This window comes from Sitophilus oryzae, unplaced genomic scaffold, assembly GCF_002938485.1.
Source record: "Sitophilus oryzae breed Bouriz unplaced genomic scaffold, Soryzae_2.0 scaffold_1167_pilon_pilon, whole genome shotgun sequence".
Taxonomy (NCBI): domain Eukaryota; kingdom Metazoa; phylum Arthropoda; class Insecta; order Coleoptera; family Curculionidae; genus Sitophilus; species Sitophilus oryzae.
The window spans coordinates 2524610-2543393 of NW_022145801.1; the positions used below are offsets into that span (position 1 = coordinate 2524610).

Consider the following 18784-nt stretch of genomic DNA (forward strand, 5'->3'; position numbering starts at 1 on the left):
GGCAATGGCACTTGAGAAGTTGTTATACAGGGTGGTCCAAATTGTATTCCGGAAACTTCGGCAGCATATTCTGCAGATAAAAATAAGTAAAAAAGTTCGTATAAATGTATGTCCTAAAATGCTCAGTTTCGGAGATACAAGATGTAGAAGTGTCTTTTTTATTTCGATTTTTTCCAAATAATTTCTGAAGTAACGTCAATATTTGGATGAAAATTGGTGTGTAGGAGTTGTTTGACATGATAAATTTGATTTTTATGTTAATAAGACTCCTACTTTTAGAGGGCGCCACCTACATATTTTTTATCTGGCTTGAACTTTTCGTCCGTATCTGTATAAAACTACTGAGTAAAAAATATACATTTACGACGTTTTTTACGTAAAAAAGGTTTCTTGGTAAAAGTCGCTACGAGTAATGGTTCTTGAAATATTTGGAATCGAAATTATCAATACCCGTCATCATTGACATAAATTAAACATATGTTGACTAAAAAATAGTTATTAGACTGAAATCATAAATTTGAAATGTTTTTGTGCCAAAAATTCAGCAGAAACTGTTTTATCATATTTTTTTCGAAAAAAAATTATGATTATTTAAAAAAAATAAAAAGTTCCCAAAATTAATAATTTCAGTCAAATAACTATCTACTCATGTTTATTTTTTTGGCAGTAGACATTTATTGACTATTTCCATTCTAAATATCTTGAGAACAGTTGCTCGTAGCAATTTTTACCAAGAGACATTTTTTTACGTAAAAAATCACGGAAATGTACATTTTTTCACTCAGTAGTTTTATACAGATACGGACAAAAAGTTACTACTCTTCAAAAGACATGTAGGTGGCGCCCCCTACAAATAAGAGTCATATTGACATCAAAATCAAATTTCTCATGTCAAAAAACTCTAGACACTAACTAATTTTCATCCAAATATTGACAAATATTACTTCAGAAATTATTTGGAAAAAATATAAATAAAAATGAAATTTCTACACCCTGTATCTCCGAAACTAAGCATTTTAGGACATATATTTATACGAACTTTTTTACTTATCTGCAGAATATGCTTCCAAGGTTTCCGGAATACAGTTCGGACCACCCTGTATAAATCATAAATTATTAAATAGAATATTTTCTTGAATTGGTATTGTCTTTAGATTGAATGTGAAAAATTATTTAGAGCAAAATTTTCACAGAGGTTAAATCTAGACTAGTGTGGAACAACCCCACAGTATAGTCTAGTATTATTAATTATCAATGCCGTGCTCTAAATACAGTGGGTAAAAATATAGTACCAAAGCACGAGGGTTACAAGAGCTAAACACGTATACATGTCATCACAGAACTTCAATACGGTGATGAATGCGCTCTAGTTGTAAAAACGTTACGGGCAATTACAAGAAATGCTGAACACATATATCTGGGTATACGAGGCTTTAGACCTTAAGTTGAATATTGATAAAACTAAAATGTGCACTCCCCGGATAATCACAACAATGCTATGAAAATCGGAGAAGAACTATTGGATTATTATTATTGATTTCAAAGTCAATATCGGAAAAGGCCGATATTGACTTTGAAATCAATAATAATAATAATAATAATAATAATTTGACTTTATTTATGTAGGTGGCGAGGTCTAGCACACGCTACTCAATCTAACCACCTTAAAAAAAAATACAAAATACACATACAATAATAATACAACAATATAACAATTTTAATATAATATAAATCTAAATTATATAAACGAACAAAAAAAACATATTAAACACCCATACATGAGCTTAAGGTACAATTCAATAATACTTTTATAAAGTTAAATTGAAATCAACAAGAGATTTCCTGAAACCTGCAATGGACGGACAGCTTTTAATGTGCGGAGGAAGTGAACTGTAGCATTTCGAAGCATAATACGAAAACGATTTTTCAAACAAGGCTGTCCGATGTTTAGGCACAACATAACTGCTGCGTTTTCTGGTATTAAGGTCGTGGAGGTCAGCTGCCTTGACAAGTATGTCGAACAAATAATGAGGTTCTTGAATTTTTTCTATTTTATAAACTAGTATACACGTATGTATAAAAGCATACTGTTCAAGTCCTAACCAGCCCGATTGTTTATAAAGAGGGGAAACATGATCAAATTTAGGAGTACTGAATGAATACCTTAAGCAAGAGTTGACAAGTTTTGTTAAGCTTTGTTTTCCTTGTTAAGTAGAGCTGGCCAGTGCAGACTGTGTCGCAGTAGAAGACCAATGGAAGAATTAGGCTTTTACACAAGGTCAATTTAACATCTCTGTTAAGAAAATCTTTATATAAATATACTGTCTTTAACTTACAATACGATTTCTGCAAAATATATGATACATGCTTTTCAAATCTCAGTTTAGAATCCCAGAATAGTATATTAAATAAACCCCAAGATTTTTGCAGTTTTAAGCAGGTGTGATGGTGATATTGTCAAGTACGATATTTAATTTTTGAGAAACATCTGGCGAGTTCTTACCCACAAAAATTAGTTGAGTCTGATTAGGGTTTAAGAAAAGACTATGATGGTGTGAAATGTCGTAAATTATTCTCAGATCTTCATTTATTTTGCTTTCGGAGGCTTTGAAATCTTTACTCAAGGAACAGTAGACTTGAAAATCATCAGCATATTGATGAAAATCTGCCGCATAAATAGAGAACAGAAGTGGACCAAGAATACTGCCCTGAGGAACACCACAATCTACAGGCAATAAAGTCGAAGGAGATTCTCTCATAAAAACTCTCTGTTGTCGACCAGCCAAGTAACACGCCATGAGTTTCAGTGAACAGTCACTGAAACCAAAATATTGCAATTTCTCCAAAAGTATCCTATGGTTTAACGTATCAAAGGCCTTTGAGTAGTCCAGGAGAAGTAGGCAACCATTATCACCTTTGTCACATATTCTGCAAAGATCATCACTGACTTTCAGTAAAGCAGTTTTCAACACAAATTCAACACAGAATTAGCAGCGTCTCAAGAGCATTCTGTAAATTAAAAGACAGGGTGTTCCACAATCATGACTTGAACACAAAAACGAAACTTGCAATGTACCGAGCAATAATAATCACCACCATGTTATATAGAAGCGAAACCTGGGTGCCGTACCGGCACATGAATGCATTAAATAAGTTGCGACAGAGACACCTTGGACAACTATTAAGAATTCAAATGATACACCATGTCTCAAACGTATCGGTCCTTGAAAAAGCTAGCTGCGAGAGCACTGAAGTTTTGATTACTATATCCCGCTGAAGGTTGGCTCACGTATGCAGAATGCAAGAAAACCGCCTATACCAAAATCTCTTATTTACGGCGAGCTTGTAGACGGTAAGAGGAAAGCGAGTGGACAACTCAAAAGGTACAAGGATATTATCTTAATTCTATTAACTTAAAAGGGGATAAGCATGCAGAATCAGTGGGATGAAGCAGTGCACAATATAGAACGCAATGAAGAAGAATTGTTAACTCAGTTTACAATTCTTCTTCATTCTTCTTCTTATCACGCCCTCTCCTGTCGAAGGTTGGCGATCCAAATGGCAATTGTGGCTATGGAAACTGAAGCCCGGAAGATTTACGCAGACGAGCGTTCAAACCATCTCCTCAAATCTTTTAACCATGAGTTCTGGCGTCTTCCTACTGATCTTTTCCCTTGCACTTTGCACTCTATTATGAGACGCAGTATTTTGTATCTACCACCTCTCATCACATGACCCAGGTATTGCATTTTTCTTTCCTTGATGGTGTTCAGTATCTCTTTTTGTTTCCGCATGCGCTTGAGTACTTCATCGTTGGTGATCCTTTGTACCCATGAGATTCGCAGCATCCGTCTGTATACATACATTTCAAAGGCTTTTCAAAGGCTTCTATTCTCTTTTCGGTCTGTGAATCCAGTTTCCAGCTCTCACATCCATAGAGTAACACAGAGAACTCGAATGGCCAGATGCTACGTCTTGCATCTGGCCATTCGAGTTCTGAGTTCCGCACTGAGGTCTCGTCATGTAAAAAAGATTTCATTCTCACGATGATTTTTCTCGCTTGCTCAATTATTGAAAATATTTCTCTTTTCGGGTCGCACTGACTATTGATGTTAGCTCCTAAATACTTTATTGAGGTCACTTGTTCGATTGTTTGTCCCTTGACACGCAGGTGTGCATTTATTGGAGTCTTAGAAAAGACCAATAGTTTGGTCTTGGAGACATTGAGATGCAGTCCAAACATCTCACTATGGACTGTTTATTTCCTATAAACGTCCTAAACTCCTGGCTCTTTCTTATCATTGCGCTTTTTACACTTGAAAGCTGAACAAATTACCATTGTAATAAAGTTTATACAAAGTTCATTACACACAACCAACTATTAAAAATCGCTAAAATTGTCGCTGAGGCCAGCTAATAATTCATTCGTTATGTCCAAAAAAATGGCGTCTAAGGTCACAAATTTTGCTGCAGCCCGTATATGGGCGTTACATTTTTGTTGTTTATTCTGTTTAACATGAATAAATTTTCAATATTTTACAAGGGTGCCCCCATTTTTTATTTCATACTTAAATTCTCTGTAAAATTCTATGAATTTTGGTATTCTATATCTTCTCTGAATTTTGTACTCTATACCTAACATTAACCGTTTTTGAGAAAAAATATATTTAACATTTTTGGACGAAAAAAACTACATGTCAAAAAAATGTGTATAGCCTAAACGTCAAATTTAGTGATTACCACAGCCACTGTGACATAAAGAGGAGACATGTGGCTATCCAGTGGCTATCTATTTCAAAAAATAAATTGTTCAAATGTCATATAATAATGGCGCTAGCTGTCATGGAATTGAGCAATTAAAAAATTATCATAAATCATTATTTTCAAATGGAAACCCACTCTTTTTATTTCACTAATGAAAATGTTTTTTAATTCACTCTTACTCTTTAACTATACATGTTCATATACTTAAAATAAATAGTTTTTGAGTTATTTAAGATTTAGTTTGAAATCGTATATTGTTCTTGATTTTATCTAGCTTCCTTTGATATTAAGTGTCAAACAGTCAGACAGTTTATTTCCATCTGTCAGAAAACGAATTATTTGAATTTCCTGTATTATAAATACTGCATATTAAAAAGTGTATTTATAAAAATATATCTTGTATTTTCGTTCTATAGTGATATCTAATAGAGTTGATATTATTAATAATATACCAGATGATCGAAAAAAAACAGCGCATTGGCTAAATCTTAAATATCTTAAAAACGATTTATTTTAGGTCGAGGAACATGTATAGTAAAAAAGTAACGAATTGAAAAACCTTTTCGGTAGTAAAATAAAAAAAAGTGGGTTTCCATTTGAAAAAAAAATGATAATTTTTAATCGCTCAATTCCATGACATCTGCGGCCATTATGATATGACATTCGAACAATTTAATTTTTGAAATAGATAACCACATTTCTTCTCTTTATGGCACAGTGGCTGTGGCAATCACTATGTTTGACGTTTAAGCTATACACATATTTTTCTCATCCAAAAATTTTAAATATTTTTTTTCTCAAAAACGGTTAATGTTAGGTATAGAGTGTTTATAGAGTGTTAATATTAAAATTCATAGAATTTTACAGAGAATTTAAGTATGAAATATAAAATGGGGGCACCCATTTAAAATAAGAAAGTTGTTGTCAGCTTTCGGTATTTCCGGAAGTGCTGCCATTTGAAAATATTTTTAATCGATAGATCTCGTTGTGAAACAATGATGTGCGAAAAATCTTCGATCCAGATATTGTAGTTCTCTAGAAACTTCTAATGCACGCTCAGCCTGGGACACCCTGTATACGCGGAATTTTTATCCAAAGATATTTTTGTCAAATTTATTACAGATATTACACATTTTAATATGGCAACACTGTCGCTCTTCGATATGCCATCGCTAGCCGAATTAGAAAAAATGAGTGTTTTATGCGTTGGCCGCTGAATGACTAGGGGCTCCACCGTACAGCACTTGAGACGTAAGGGTAAATCAAATCAGCCTTGTCACGAATTTGCCAATTAGGTTGCGTATCTTCCCGATTCTTTCAATCAACGGTTTCACTGAGTTGAGAAATTGTTAAAATGTTTATTTAATCTACTGTAATATGACAAACGTTTTTTGTATAAAAAATATGTTGGTAACTTGATAAATAATATTTTTGGAAGCATAATACAACTGTCCAATACCTAATACTATTTGGGGGTTAAATTTACGGGTATGTACTACCGGTATGCAACATACAGAACCGAATTGCGTCTATTTGGTTCGTTACGTCAACTGAGACATATTTTATACGCGGCATTTGTTTATAAATAATTTCTTTTCTTTCCTTATCATAATTTTATAGTTTCTGCTTATACTTCAACTATTATGAATTAAGTTTTTATGCAACAAATGCTTGTAATAAATTGTGATGTTGATATTAGATATTTTTTATTAATAAAAAATAGAAATTGTGTTGTGGCAACTTGTAGGAAAAATACAAAGGGAATGAGTATAAAGTATATTCATATTGTACAAATGAATTTATCAGAGTTGAATTCATTTGCTCTTACGAACCATAGTAAAACACGCTATCTGGTTTGTATTCATCTTCGTCCTTCGTTAAAACATACCGGTAACCTAATATTATTACATAAAAAAATTAACCATCGTCACGACACAATCATGAATTACGCGTAACGAACTAAGAGTATGAACCTGACCGAATTATACCATTCTGGCCATTCTAAATCCGTGGTCTGTGTTTTAATGAGTAAGATAAAGATGAAATAGTCGTGGTACGTTATAACCAGTGGCTAGAATAGAGATACAAGGAAATGCAGGTCTGTCGGTTCTTATATGCAGGCACACCAACACAAGGTAAGATATAATACGTGAGGTATTACGTCTGTCTAACACTTGCTGCATTAATATCCAAAACGTTTTCTTTGTCGATTTTAAGTATTTTAACGGAAAACCGGCAATACCGCATAGAAGAAATGTATCGGCCGGCTTTTTATCTCTCTTTAACACGTTTGAATTTTTCATTAGGGTATCTCCATCTTTATCTTACCAATTATATTCAGACTACGGATTTAGGATGACCAGATATGTATGTCAAATGCTTTTTTAAGCATTGGTTTGTTGGGATGTGTGAAGCATTGGATTTTATATTTGACGCAAATACTAAAGTTTACTACATTTTAATGTGTATTACCTGACATACAAGTTGCTATACATACATAACTAATATGTCATTGTTGTATATGTTGTATTTGTATATATTATAAATTACAACATGTAATGTATAAATTATGTATGTTGTAATATTTTTCAACATATGATGACACCTTTATTATTAATACACATGTATTACATATTGATTCAATATAATTTTCTTTTATTTAGGAAACTGAAAATGATCGCATACTTAAACAGAAGGCCATTCTCAGAAATGGACAGTATGATAATATTTTCGAACTTTCTTATGTCAATGGCGCCGAACATTGGTTCTGCAAGGTAAGAAAGATTTAGAAATACGTCATTTTATGTTTAAGATAGATAGTTAAGTGTTTATTAAGTTATAGTAGTCCTACATTAATGATATACCGAGTGCGTCTCAAAAAGAGGCCCACCCCTATAACTTTTTATTTTTTCAGATAATAAATCGAGATTTGGGAAGTTAGTATATGACATAAATTAGGAATAATTGACGTATTCAATTGTTCTCGGTCATTTCCTGTTTCACCGGAAATTACTTTTGATTTTTAAATGACACCCTCTGTATTTTGTGACTTTATTCGATATGTCACCTATCATATGTCACCTTTTGACATTTTCGAATATGGTTTATTTGAAATTGCAACGTGCGATTCATAATGACAATTTGGCTCGAAATACCAAGTGTGTGGTACCAAATTATTTGTATAAAATGCTTTTTCAAATATGCTAATTAGCCACACAATTTCCATTTGAAAAAAATTAGATAAAATACGATTTGAGCACCTTTTAACCGGACAGGACACGACACTAAAAACATTAGATGATCAAATCTATTTTTGCAAGGCTTCTTGGTTAAAAATTATTGACCTTGATTGACATTTTCGCTTAAAACAAAATTGTACTTCAAACTTCAATTTAGAGTGCCATAGCTGTGTTAAAAACACTAATTTTTAATCAAGAAGCATTGGAAAAAGATATTTGATCGTCTAATGTTTTTAGTGTCTTGTCCCGGCCGGTTAAAAGATTCTCAAATCGTATTTTTAATCATATCTCAATTTTTTCAAATGGAACGAGGGTGGCTCATTAGCATATTTGGAAAAAGCATTTTTTACGAATAATTTGGTACCACACACTTGGTATTTCGCGTCAAATTGTCGTTATGAATCGAATGTTGCAATTTCAAATAAACCATATTCGGAAAATTGACATACGATATGTCATTCTATTCACGGTGTCATTTTCTATCGAATAAAGTAACAAAATACTGAGGGTGCCATTTAAAAATCAAAAGTTATAGTCATTTCCGGTGAAACAGGAAGCGACCGAAAACAGTTGAGTACGTCAATCAATCCTAATTTATGTCATATACTAACATACCCAATCTCGTTTTTTATCTGAAAAAATAAAAAATTTATAGGGCTTTGCCACTTTTCAGACGCACCCGGTATATATTATGATGGTTAATCCTTAGCCTATAATTTTATCCAAAAATAATTTATTCAGCTGCCCATCTATGCAAACAAATTTATTTTGATTTATAAATAGGTTTGTGAATGCCCAGTTATGGGAAGGGTGTACCAGCATGAGCTGGGCAGAAGACACTCCATCAATATGCATGTGACAAACAGGCATCTCGAAAAAGAAAAGGACGCGGAACCGTCAGATGAAGGAAAAGTAATTATTGAGGTAGCTCCCGGGGAACCAGTGCCTCCTGGGATGGAAGGAGAAGTTACTCGACAGGCTCAAATTCAAGTAAGAATCATCACTCTGACTAACAAGCTTACTATCAGGCACACAGGCTGCTAGGTTACAGTTGAAGGTTGGAACCTTTGGTATTACAACAGCAAAATAAAGCACTAATTCACCACAATACACCAAAACACTTTACTTTTGTACCGCACGCGCGTTTCGCTAACCATGTTAGCATCATTAGCAGATGATTAAAACGGGGTTTTAATCAGTGCAAAAGTAAAGTGTCTTGGTGTGTGGTGAATTAGTGTTTTATATTGCTGGTAGGTTACAAGACAAATTAACTGCGCTATCTTCTGTATTCTCTTTTTATATCAGTTTTGTCTTTCCTGGTCATCGTCAGTTAAATAATTAAACAGTTTACGGTATAATTAGACTATTGATGACAGCGTTGAATTTAATCTTCAGTTACTGGCATCTGATCACGTTGACCTGATTGCTATTTTTAATTGTTTTAATTAATAATGTTTATTTTAAAACATATTGGTCGACATTATGCAAGTAACTGTTATCCCTTCGGTTCACATCAAAATGGCTGACTGAAATTGTATTTTACATGATTTTTTCTCAAATTGATATAAACCCAAATTGGACATTATTTTGGTTTCCATAACGTCAAATAGGAGCATTTGAGGACATTGAGTCAAATGTAGTTTTTTTTTGTGTAATACAACTGAGGGGAGCAGACTTACTAAATACGTTTTGTCCACTTTTTAAGATCTTCAACCAAAGGTAGCAAACTACATACGCAGTGTTACAATTAGGGAATGCAATCCCGCACCAAAATCTCAATCCCGCAAACCCGCGGGATTAAAGCAGTCAATCCCGCGGATCCGCAAAATTGTGGGATTGTAAACAATAAATGCTCTTCTTTTCTCTCTTCGATTTTGATATGAGGTTTGGACCAGGTTTTAGACGCATCGATTGTGATTAAGATGCTATGTGGTTTTCGAAAATATATTTAGCGAATTATACATACAGAGTGTTTTATAATAGTGTACAAATTTGATCAAGAATTTTTTTTGCCGAAAATTTACAATTTTTGAAAAATCGAAATTTTAACTATGTACGACTAATCTGTATTAAAATTAGAAAATTAGTTTCAAGGAAAATACGAGTTTTTTTCGAAAAATATGCATTTATAGTCATACATTTGGTCCTAAATGGTACAAAAGGCATTGTACATTTTGCATAGGCCCACAATATACTGATATAGCGTGTATCTTAAACTAGCTGAACAGAAATTTGGACCGATGTATACAGGGTGTTCAAAAAATATATTTAATATTAAATAAACTTAAATTTTATTATAATTTTTATCTACTTATTTTATAAATAAAAGTATTATTCTGATGTTGAAGGTGTTGAAGGTTTTTTTTTCAATTTGTGTTAGTTATCTGCTTTTAGATATACTCTATATCAATAATTTTTTGGCACATGCAGAATGTGCAAAGCTTTTTGTGCCATTTAGGACCATCGTATGACAAAAAATGCATATTTTTCGAAAAAACGTCGTATTTTCCTTAAAACAAAAAGAAATAAAAAACCAATCAAATTGTTTTTTCTAATTTCAATACAGATTAGTCGTACTGGGTAAAAATTTCGATTTTTTAAAAACTGTAAATTTGCGATAAAAAAGATTCTTAACCAAATTTTCACACTCTTATAAAACACCCTGTATACGAGAATTCGCTAAATATATTTTCAAAAATCACATATTATCTTAATCACAATAGATGCATCTAAAACCTGGTCCAAACCGCATCCCAAAATCTTTTTTAGTTCAAGAGATATTCAACTTTAAATTTACCCTAAAATTTTGCTTGTCCCGATAATTATGTCCGGCAGTTTATTTGACGAAATTGTTCACAAGTACTAGTTAAACGCTTTTCTTCACTTTCACGCCACGCCAGAAAGAAATCTAATAACTAACCTGTTTGTCTCACTTATTTTTAATGGCCAAGCCGTAAGGGGAATCCCCTGGTGTCGATCCCGCAGATCCCGCACGGCAAATCCCGCAAATTTGATCCCGCGGAATCACAGAGGGATCCCGCATTTGCGGGATCCAGCATTTGCAGGATTGCATTCCCTAGTTACAATATTACGTCAGACATTTTTTTGCAATTTTTTCAGATATCATCAAAACTAGATTTTTTACATGTAGGTCTACTATTTTTATGATTTTTTATCCATTTTTCAAAACTTCTAGTTTTTCGGAAGTTTCCTGCAAAAAGCGTAGCAGTTTCTTGGTTTGCCAAAATTCGAAAAACTGGACAAAATGCATCTAGAAAGTCTGCTCCTCAACTGTTGTATAAATTAAATATATTTTGATTTAATAGTTCATCAACATTTTTAAATTAATTTTTATTAAATTAATTTAAAATTAAAGAATTTGTTTTATTTTTCAGGAAAAACTAGATGGATTTAAAGTTGGGCCTTTAGTGGCTTTGGAGTACTTAATAGAAATGCACGACTACGATCCGTCAAAGGAACCTTTTTATCTATGCATTCTGTGCGATAAGAGAGGCGATCCCAGGACCGTATTGACGCATTTGGCCAGCTACAACCATATTTCACAGGTATAGTTTATTTTCTGTAATTATACTGGTTTGCAAAAAATAACTTTTTCTTGAATCAACAATAATTTTATGCACAGACAGGCTCTACAGACAGACCATTCTCATGTAACAAAAAAAATATGGGTCCAAGAATAGATCCTGTGGTACTCCCTGTTTCATCTCCACAATATCAGAGTAGAACCTCCGACCTATTACTACTACTACCATTACTCGCTAACGAGTATTTGACACGCATCAGAAGATGGTCACACAAGGCGTTTTCTTTCATGAGCTTTTCTGTGACTGAAAAGCCCGATACGCGATGTTATCTGCCTACCGCACTCCGGACATTCAAAAATCTCATTGCTTTGTTGCCTCTTTACTCTTTGGTTGTCGCTGTTCACTGAGTTCACAATTCCTCTTCATCGAGTTCTATTGTGAGCTGCGTCTTCCCACTCATTCTGCATATTAATCCCCTTTAAGTTTTCGTGGAAAATATTCTTGTACCTTTTGAGTTGTCCACCCGGCCTCCTCTTACCGTCTACAAGCTCACTGTAAAACAGAGATTTTGGTATGCGGTTTTCTTGCATTCGGCATAGGTGACCAGCCCATCTTAAGCGGAATTTTGTAACCATGACTTCAATATTCTCGCAGTTAGCTTTTTCAAGGACCGATGCGTTTGAGACATGATGGAACCATCGGATTCTTAAGAGTTGTCTAAGGTGTCTCCCATATTACATGGTGGGGATTACAATTGCTCGGTACACTGCAAGTTTCGTTTTTGTACCCAAGTCATGATTGTAGAAAACCGTCTTTTAATTTCCAGAATGCTCTTGAGGCGCTGCTAATCCTATGCTGAATTTCAGAGTCGATATTGGCATTTTCCGAAATCAAATTGCCGAGGTAGTTGAATTCCGCTACATATTCCAATAATTCTCCGATTTTTATAGCGTTGTTGTGATCTTCCGGGAGTGCAAATGATTTTGCTTTTGTCGATGTTTAGCTTAAGGCCCAAAGCGTCGTATCCCCAGGTATATGTGTTCAACATTTCTTGTAATTGTTGTAACGTTTTTGCAACTTGAGCAACCTCCGACTACCGTCCATACCACAGAGCTTCTGTTGCCTTGATGCTATATGATGCATTGCAATAAAATTTACGTAAATGCCCCTTAATCTATATGCCAGGTGCGTTCTCCGCCGGTACTGCCACCATCGGAGAATACCGTAAATAGCGGACTAAATAAATACACGGGTTTAAATAGCAAATACACGAAAAAATTGTTCCGGGAATATTGTGTATTGTGAACAATCACGTAATTACGCTCTCCTTTACGTGTTAATATTTTCTCGGCAATTTTTTTAACATTTGAAATTGTCACAACACAACGCGACGCTCAATTTGTGTTCTTTTTCACTTAAATTTTACTACCCGAAACAGTGTTATATAACACAAATCTGGTACCTGAGTGTTTTATAGTTTCAATTAGCGTGACTTCGTTCGCGTCGAATTAATCATTTGTAATGGTGATGATAAAGCAAAGCAAGAATTTCCATTAACATACAGACTGGATAAAATTTTCTCACATTTATGTCAGGATGAGAAAAAACAATATGGCGATATTATTATATAACTTGGTAATATTTGAGGGGTAGTTTCATCTCGTTGGCATTTGACTTTCGAAAAATCCGTTTGCCAAAAATAAGCTTTTTACGTCAAGCAGTTTAAGCAGAATCGTGGTTAATCAATTATCCAACTTTTTGGAACAAACTGTATGATTTTTTAAAAAAATTCAAAATATGTAAAAAACAAAATAATTTATGCGTGTCCCGAAAGACTAACCGTTTTTTAAATAAGAAATATTGTAATATTTGAGGGGCGTTTTCACCCTCTTGGAATTTGAGATTCGAGAAACCCCTCCATACCGAACCTCTACACCCCACAGTCAATCCGTTTGCCAAAAATCAGCTTTAAACGTCAAGCAGTTTAAGCAGAATCGTGATTACTCAATGGTCATATTTTATGAAACACCCTGTATAATTTTTTTGAAAAATCTTAAAATATGTTAAACAACAAAATAAAATATACGTGTTTAGAGTTTTTCCGAAAAACTCACCGTTTTTAAATAAAAAATATTCTAATATTTGAGGGGTGTTTTCACCCCCTTAGAATTCGAGTTTCGAAAAATCGCTTCTTGTCGAACCTCTACACCCTAAAGTCAATCTGTTTTCCAAAAATCAGCCTTTTACGTCAGGCGCTTTAAGCAGGATCGTGATTAATCAATGACCAGATTTTTCGAAACACCCTGTACACATTTTTAAAAAATCTTAAAATATGTAAAAAACAAAATAAAATATACTTGTTTAAGCGTTTGTTCGGGAACTTGACCGTTTGTTAAATTGAAAATATTGTAATATTTGAGTGGTGGTTTCGCCCCCTTGGAACTGGAATTTCGGAAAATCCCTTGTTATCGAACCTCTACACCCATGGTTTTTGTGTTGTCATTTTTGGTATTGTTTCAGTATCTGCAAAAACATTTTCCAACTTGTTTTCGTGCTCTGGCTCCGTATATGACGAAGCAGTACAAACGCAACTGGCAATTGATTCTGCAGAAAATCGCCGAAGCCATCGAAAAGAAGTACGGCCGATTGAAACCGTTTGCCATCGACCAAGATAAGTTTGAAAAGGACCGCATACACTATCTGACTATAATATCCAGGGGGAAACACTTCTCTGAACAGATGGGATATAATTTTATAGAATTGGTGGTTCACGACGAGTTAACCAAGAATCATGACGGTACGTACTAAAGATGAGCAAGGTTAAAATAATTTAATTATTGTTGTGACGATGAACGGTAGAAATACCTAGAGCTCTTTTTGTTTTGATATTTGACGTGGCAACGTTGTGGTAACCATAGATAAAGGAAATAAATAATTGTTTTGGGTCGCGACCGTTGTACGCGATCTGGTGCTGCTATAGCAGTTGCTAAGAACAACCACAAACAAGATAATAACAGAAATAATTTTCTCTTGTCAAGGTTAGAATCTTCAAAAATTTTAAAATCTTTCAAAATTTAAATCGCTCTCATTGAAAAAATACCGAAAAGTCTTTAAAGCGTCCATTCTCAAAGTAATTATTGCTATCTTGTAAATTCAATTTAAATTTGACTTACTCAAAGACGTGATAATTGTTTTGGCTATACAGGGTGGTCCGAACTGTATTCCGGAAACTTCGGCAGCATATTCTGCAGATAAAAATAATTAAATAAGTTCGTATAAATGTATGTCCTAAAATGCTTACTTTCGGAGATACATAGTGTAAAAGTTTCATTTTTATTTCGATTTTTTCCAAATAATTTCTGAAGTAATGTCAATATTTAGATGAAAATTGGTGTCTGGGAGTTTTTTGGCATGAGAAATTTGATTTTGATGTCAATATGACTTCTACATGTAGTGGGCGCCATTTACATGTATTTTAACTGTTTTTAAGAGTAATAACTTTTCGTCCGTACCTGTATGAAACTACTGAGTGAAAAAATATACAATTCCGTGATTTTTTACGTAAAAAATATATCTAATAAAATTACTTATTAATACCTAAAAAAAACTAATAAATAGTCAATACCTGTCATTATTGACAAAAAATAAACAATCTCAAGCAGATAGTTATCTGACTGAAATGATAAATTTAGGAACTGATAAAAAGTTTTTGTTGAACTTTTGGAACGAAAACATTTCAGATTTATGATTTCGGTCTAATAAATATTTGGTCAACAATTTACGTCAATGACCACAGATATTGATAATTTTGATTCCAAATATCTCGTGAACCATTACTCGTAGCTAGGGAATGCAATCCCGCACCAAAATCTCAATCCCGCAAACCCGCGGGATTAAAGCAATCAATCCCGCGGATCCGCAAAATTGCGGGACTGTAAACAATAGTCATACATTTGATCCTAAATGGTACAAAAGGCATTGTACATTTTGCATAGGCCCACAACATATTGATATAGCGTGTATCTTAAACTAGCTGTACAGAAATTTGGACCGATTTATACAGGGTGTTCAAAAATATATTTAATATTAAATAAACTTAAATTTTATTATAATTTATCTACTTATTTTATAAATAAAAATATTATTCTGATGTTGAAGTTTTTTTAACTTGTGTTAGTTATCTGCTTTTAGATAGACTCATCAATAATTTTTTGACATATGCAGAATGTACAAAGCTTTTTGTACCACTTAGGACCATACATATGATTAAAAATGCATATTTTTCGAAAAAAAGTCAATTTTCCTTAAAACAAAAAAAATTAAAAAACCGATCAAATTGTTTTTTTCTAATTTCAATACAGATTAGTCGTACTTGGTAAAAATTTCGATTCTTTAAAACTCGTAAATTTGCGGTAAAAAAGATTCTTGACCAAATTTTCACTCTCTTATAAAACACCTTGTATACGAGAATTCGCTAAATATATTTTCGAAAACCATATAGCATCTTAATCACAATAGATGCATCTAAAACCAGGTCCGCGGATCCCGCACGATAAATCCCGCAACTTCGATCCCGCGGAATCTCAGAGGGATCCAGCATTTACGGGATTGCATTCCCTACACGTAGCGATTTTTATTAAGAGATCTATTTTACGTAAAAAACGTCGTAAATGTATATTTTTCTACTCAGTAGTTTTATACAGGTACGGACGAAAAGTTATTACTCTTCAAACCAGTTAAAAATCTGTAGGTGGCGCCCTCTATAAGTAGGGGTGATATTGACATCAAAATCAAATTTCTCATTTTAAAAAACTCCCAGACACCAATTTTCATCCAAATGTTGACGTTACTTCAGAAATTATTTGGAAAAAATACCGAAATAAAAATTTCCTCAGCCTGTATCTCCGAAACTAAGCATTTTAGGACTTACATTTATGGGAACTTTTTTACTTATTTTTATCTGCAGAATATGCTGCCGAAGTTTCCGGAATACAGTTCGGACCACCCTGTATATTTATTTTTAAAACATAGAAGATGGAAAACCAACTAAACCTGCTACAAGCTGGGACGGCAAAACCTTCATCGAGAAACCGTTCCAAAAGCGTAGCCCCTCCCCTCCGGCCGTAGCCCCGCCTACGAAAAAGACGCGCCCGCTGGCAGCAGCTGTTAAGAAACCGCCGGAGGTGAAAAAAACACCCGTCGAGGTGCCCAAGAGACCAGGAGGGCCTGGTGCTAACGTTCGACCCCCGGTGCGACCCTTTAGGGGGGAGACACGCCGGTCCAGTTTGAGCAGCATGTCGAGCATCTCTAGCGACGACGAGGATAGTAATAAGGGGCGAAAGTTTTCGAGGAATAAGTCGCCACCGCCTAGAACGGGGTATGTAGATATAAAAAATAGTATTTAGGAGCCAATCTGTAGCAATACTTGCTTTACAATAATTTATTTCATTCAGATAGTCAAATTTTCATTGTATTTTAGTAATTAAAATTATATATTAAGGCAAACTGTATTTAATAATTAAATTATTTTACTTCCATTTAAGTTAAAAACCTACATTTTTATTGCAAGGTTAACAAAAGTTCAAAAAGAAGTACACTCAGATGCATAAAACGCTTTATTTTCATGATTTTTTTGGCAAGCTGTATGTCATTATACCGTGCTGGCAACTGTTACGTTTGGGTCGGCATTTACATGTGTGGAAGTAAATCGCATAGGGATCTTATTAAGTCGGAGTGAGAGAAATGCGACCAACCGACGCGACGGTGTGCTGTTGCGGCGTTGCCGATACGCCTTTCCCTATCAAGTAAAGTAAAATCACGATCACAAACCGCTTATTTTTAAAAGATTTTTTTTTCAAGTGATAACTAGATAAAATCATTAGACATGTTTCTGAGCATCTGAAATGGAATTATAAGGATATCGTTAGGGTGTCATTTCAACTTACCTTTTTAACACATAACAGGCCATAACTCAAGAACCACTTTAGATATTGAAACTTTTTTTTATTTTCAAGATCGGATATTTTACAATATGTTTACATAAGAAAAATTCGATAAAATTGTTTTTTCCATTCAAAAATTGTAAACAATCCACGTAATTTTTTTATTGATAAAGATTTTCACATACTGTCTACAAAGAAAATACAGCAGAAATATTAACAAAGTTCTTGCAAAAACTACAATCGACCACTATCGAACACCCACTCAATTCACTTATTTTTACCAAAAATGCAAGTGTTTCTAGCTTGCACTTAAAAAAATTCAAGCTATAGGGAAAATTACAACGACTCGTTAATAAATAAACAAATTAAGTATCACGAGACGTAATTAAATCGTGAAGCTGAACGCATGACGTACACCTTTCTCTAGAACTTTAAGTACTGACAGAGGTATTGACTGGGTCGACCGGTCAACTGCGACAAATCTGCTATATCCCCTTCCACGTCTCTTAGCGATGTGCACAGTTTCTCGGTTTATTTCATACGATTGGCAACGTGTTTACTGTCCTCTTTTTGTTCAGTACATTATAAACGCATTGTACTCTTCTTACATACGGAAATCTCGACCCAAAACTAACCTTTGCCAGCCCTTAGTATCAACTTTAATGCGTAAACTCATGTTTTTTATAAACTTTAGTATTTGGCATATTATATAGGGTTAATCGAGGAGTTGTTTTTTTATAATAACTTTAAAACACCCTGTGCAATAATTTCGTGTGTATATTTTTCTAAAATATAATTTTATGATCAGAACCATGACTCCTGAGTATTTTGTTTTTTTGATTCATGTCAATACATGCTTTGGTTAATTTTTAAGAACGAAATGAACTGATCACAATCAATTGCAATTTTTTCAATTATCATTACTTTTTTATGTAATTTTTTAATATGACGAGATGGTTTTGGTGACTATTGTCGTAACGTCATAATACGCTGCATTGGATTACTCTATATTAAATTTAAAAAAAACGTTAAAGACTAACCATACAGTATTGTATGTATTATCTGCTTTGGTTGCTATAACTGCCTGTATATGTCTGTTCATACTGTCGTTGAGGCTGCATATATCTTATTGCGTTATGCTTTCCCATTCTTCTTTAAGAACCAAGCGAAATTCGTTTAATCAAGCTGGTACCGCTTCGCGACCTCTAACCCTCCTGCCAAGCATTTCCCAAACCTCGAACATAATGGGCTGTTCATAGTAGTTTATAGTTCACAATAATCACCAAAGCCGCTT

At 33.9% G+C, this 18784-nt stretch overlaps 2 protein-coding genes across 4 annotated transcripts in view; one reads left to right on the forward strand and one right to left on the reverse strand.

The window, feature by feature from the left end:
* The window catches only part of LOC115888616 (uncharacterized protein CG7065-like), a 135457-nt gene that overhangs the window by 93079 nt on the left and 23594 nt on the right, over positions 1-18784 (forward strand). For all 3 annotated transcript variants that reach the window (XM_030908383.1, XM_030908398.1, XM_030908392.1), the window contains one exon: positions 16580-16925. In XM_030908383.1, coding sequence (XP_030764243.1) covers positions 16580-16925 — 346 coding nt within the window. The remainder of the gene's footprint in view (positions 1-16579; positions 16926-18784) is intronic.
* LOC115888633 (frizzled-4-like) overlaps positions 1-18784 on the reverse strand; it is a 205562-nt gene that overhangs the window by 37113 nt on the left and 149665 nt on the right. The gene's annotated exons all lie outside the window — the stretch shown is intronic.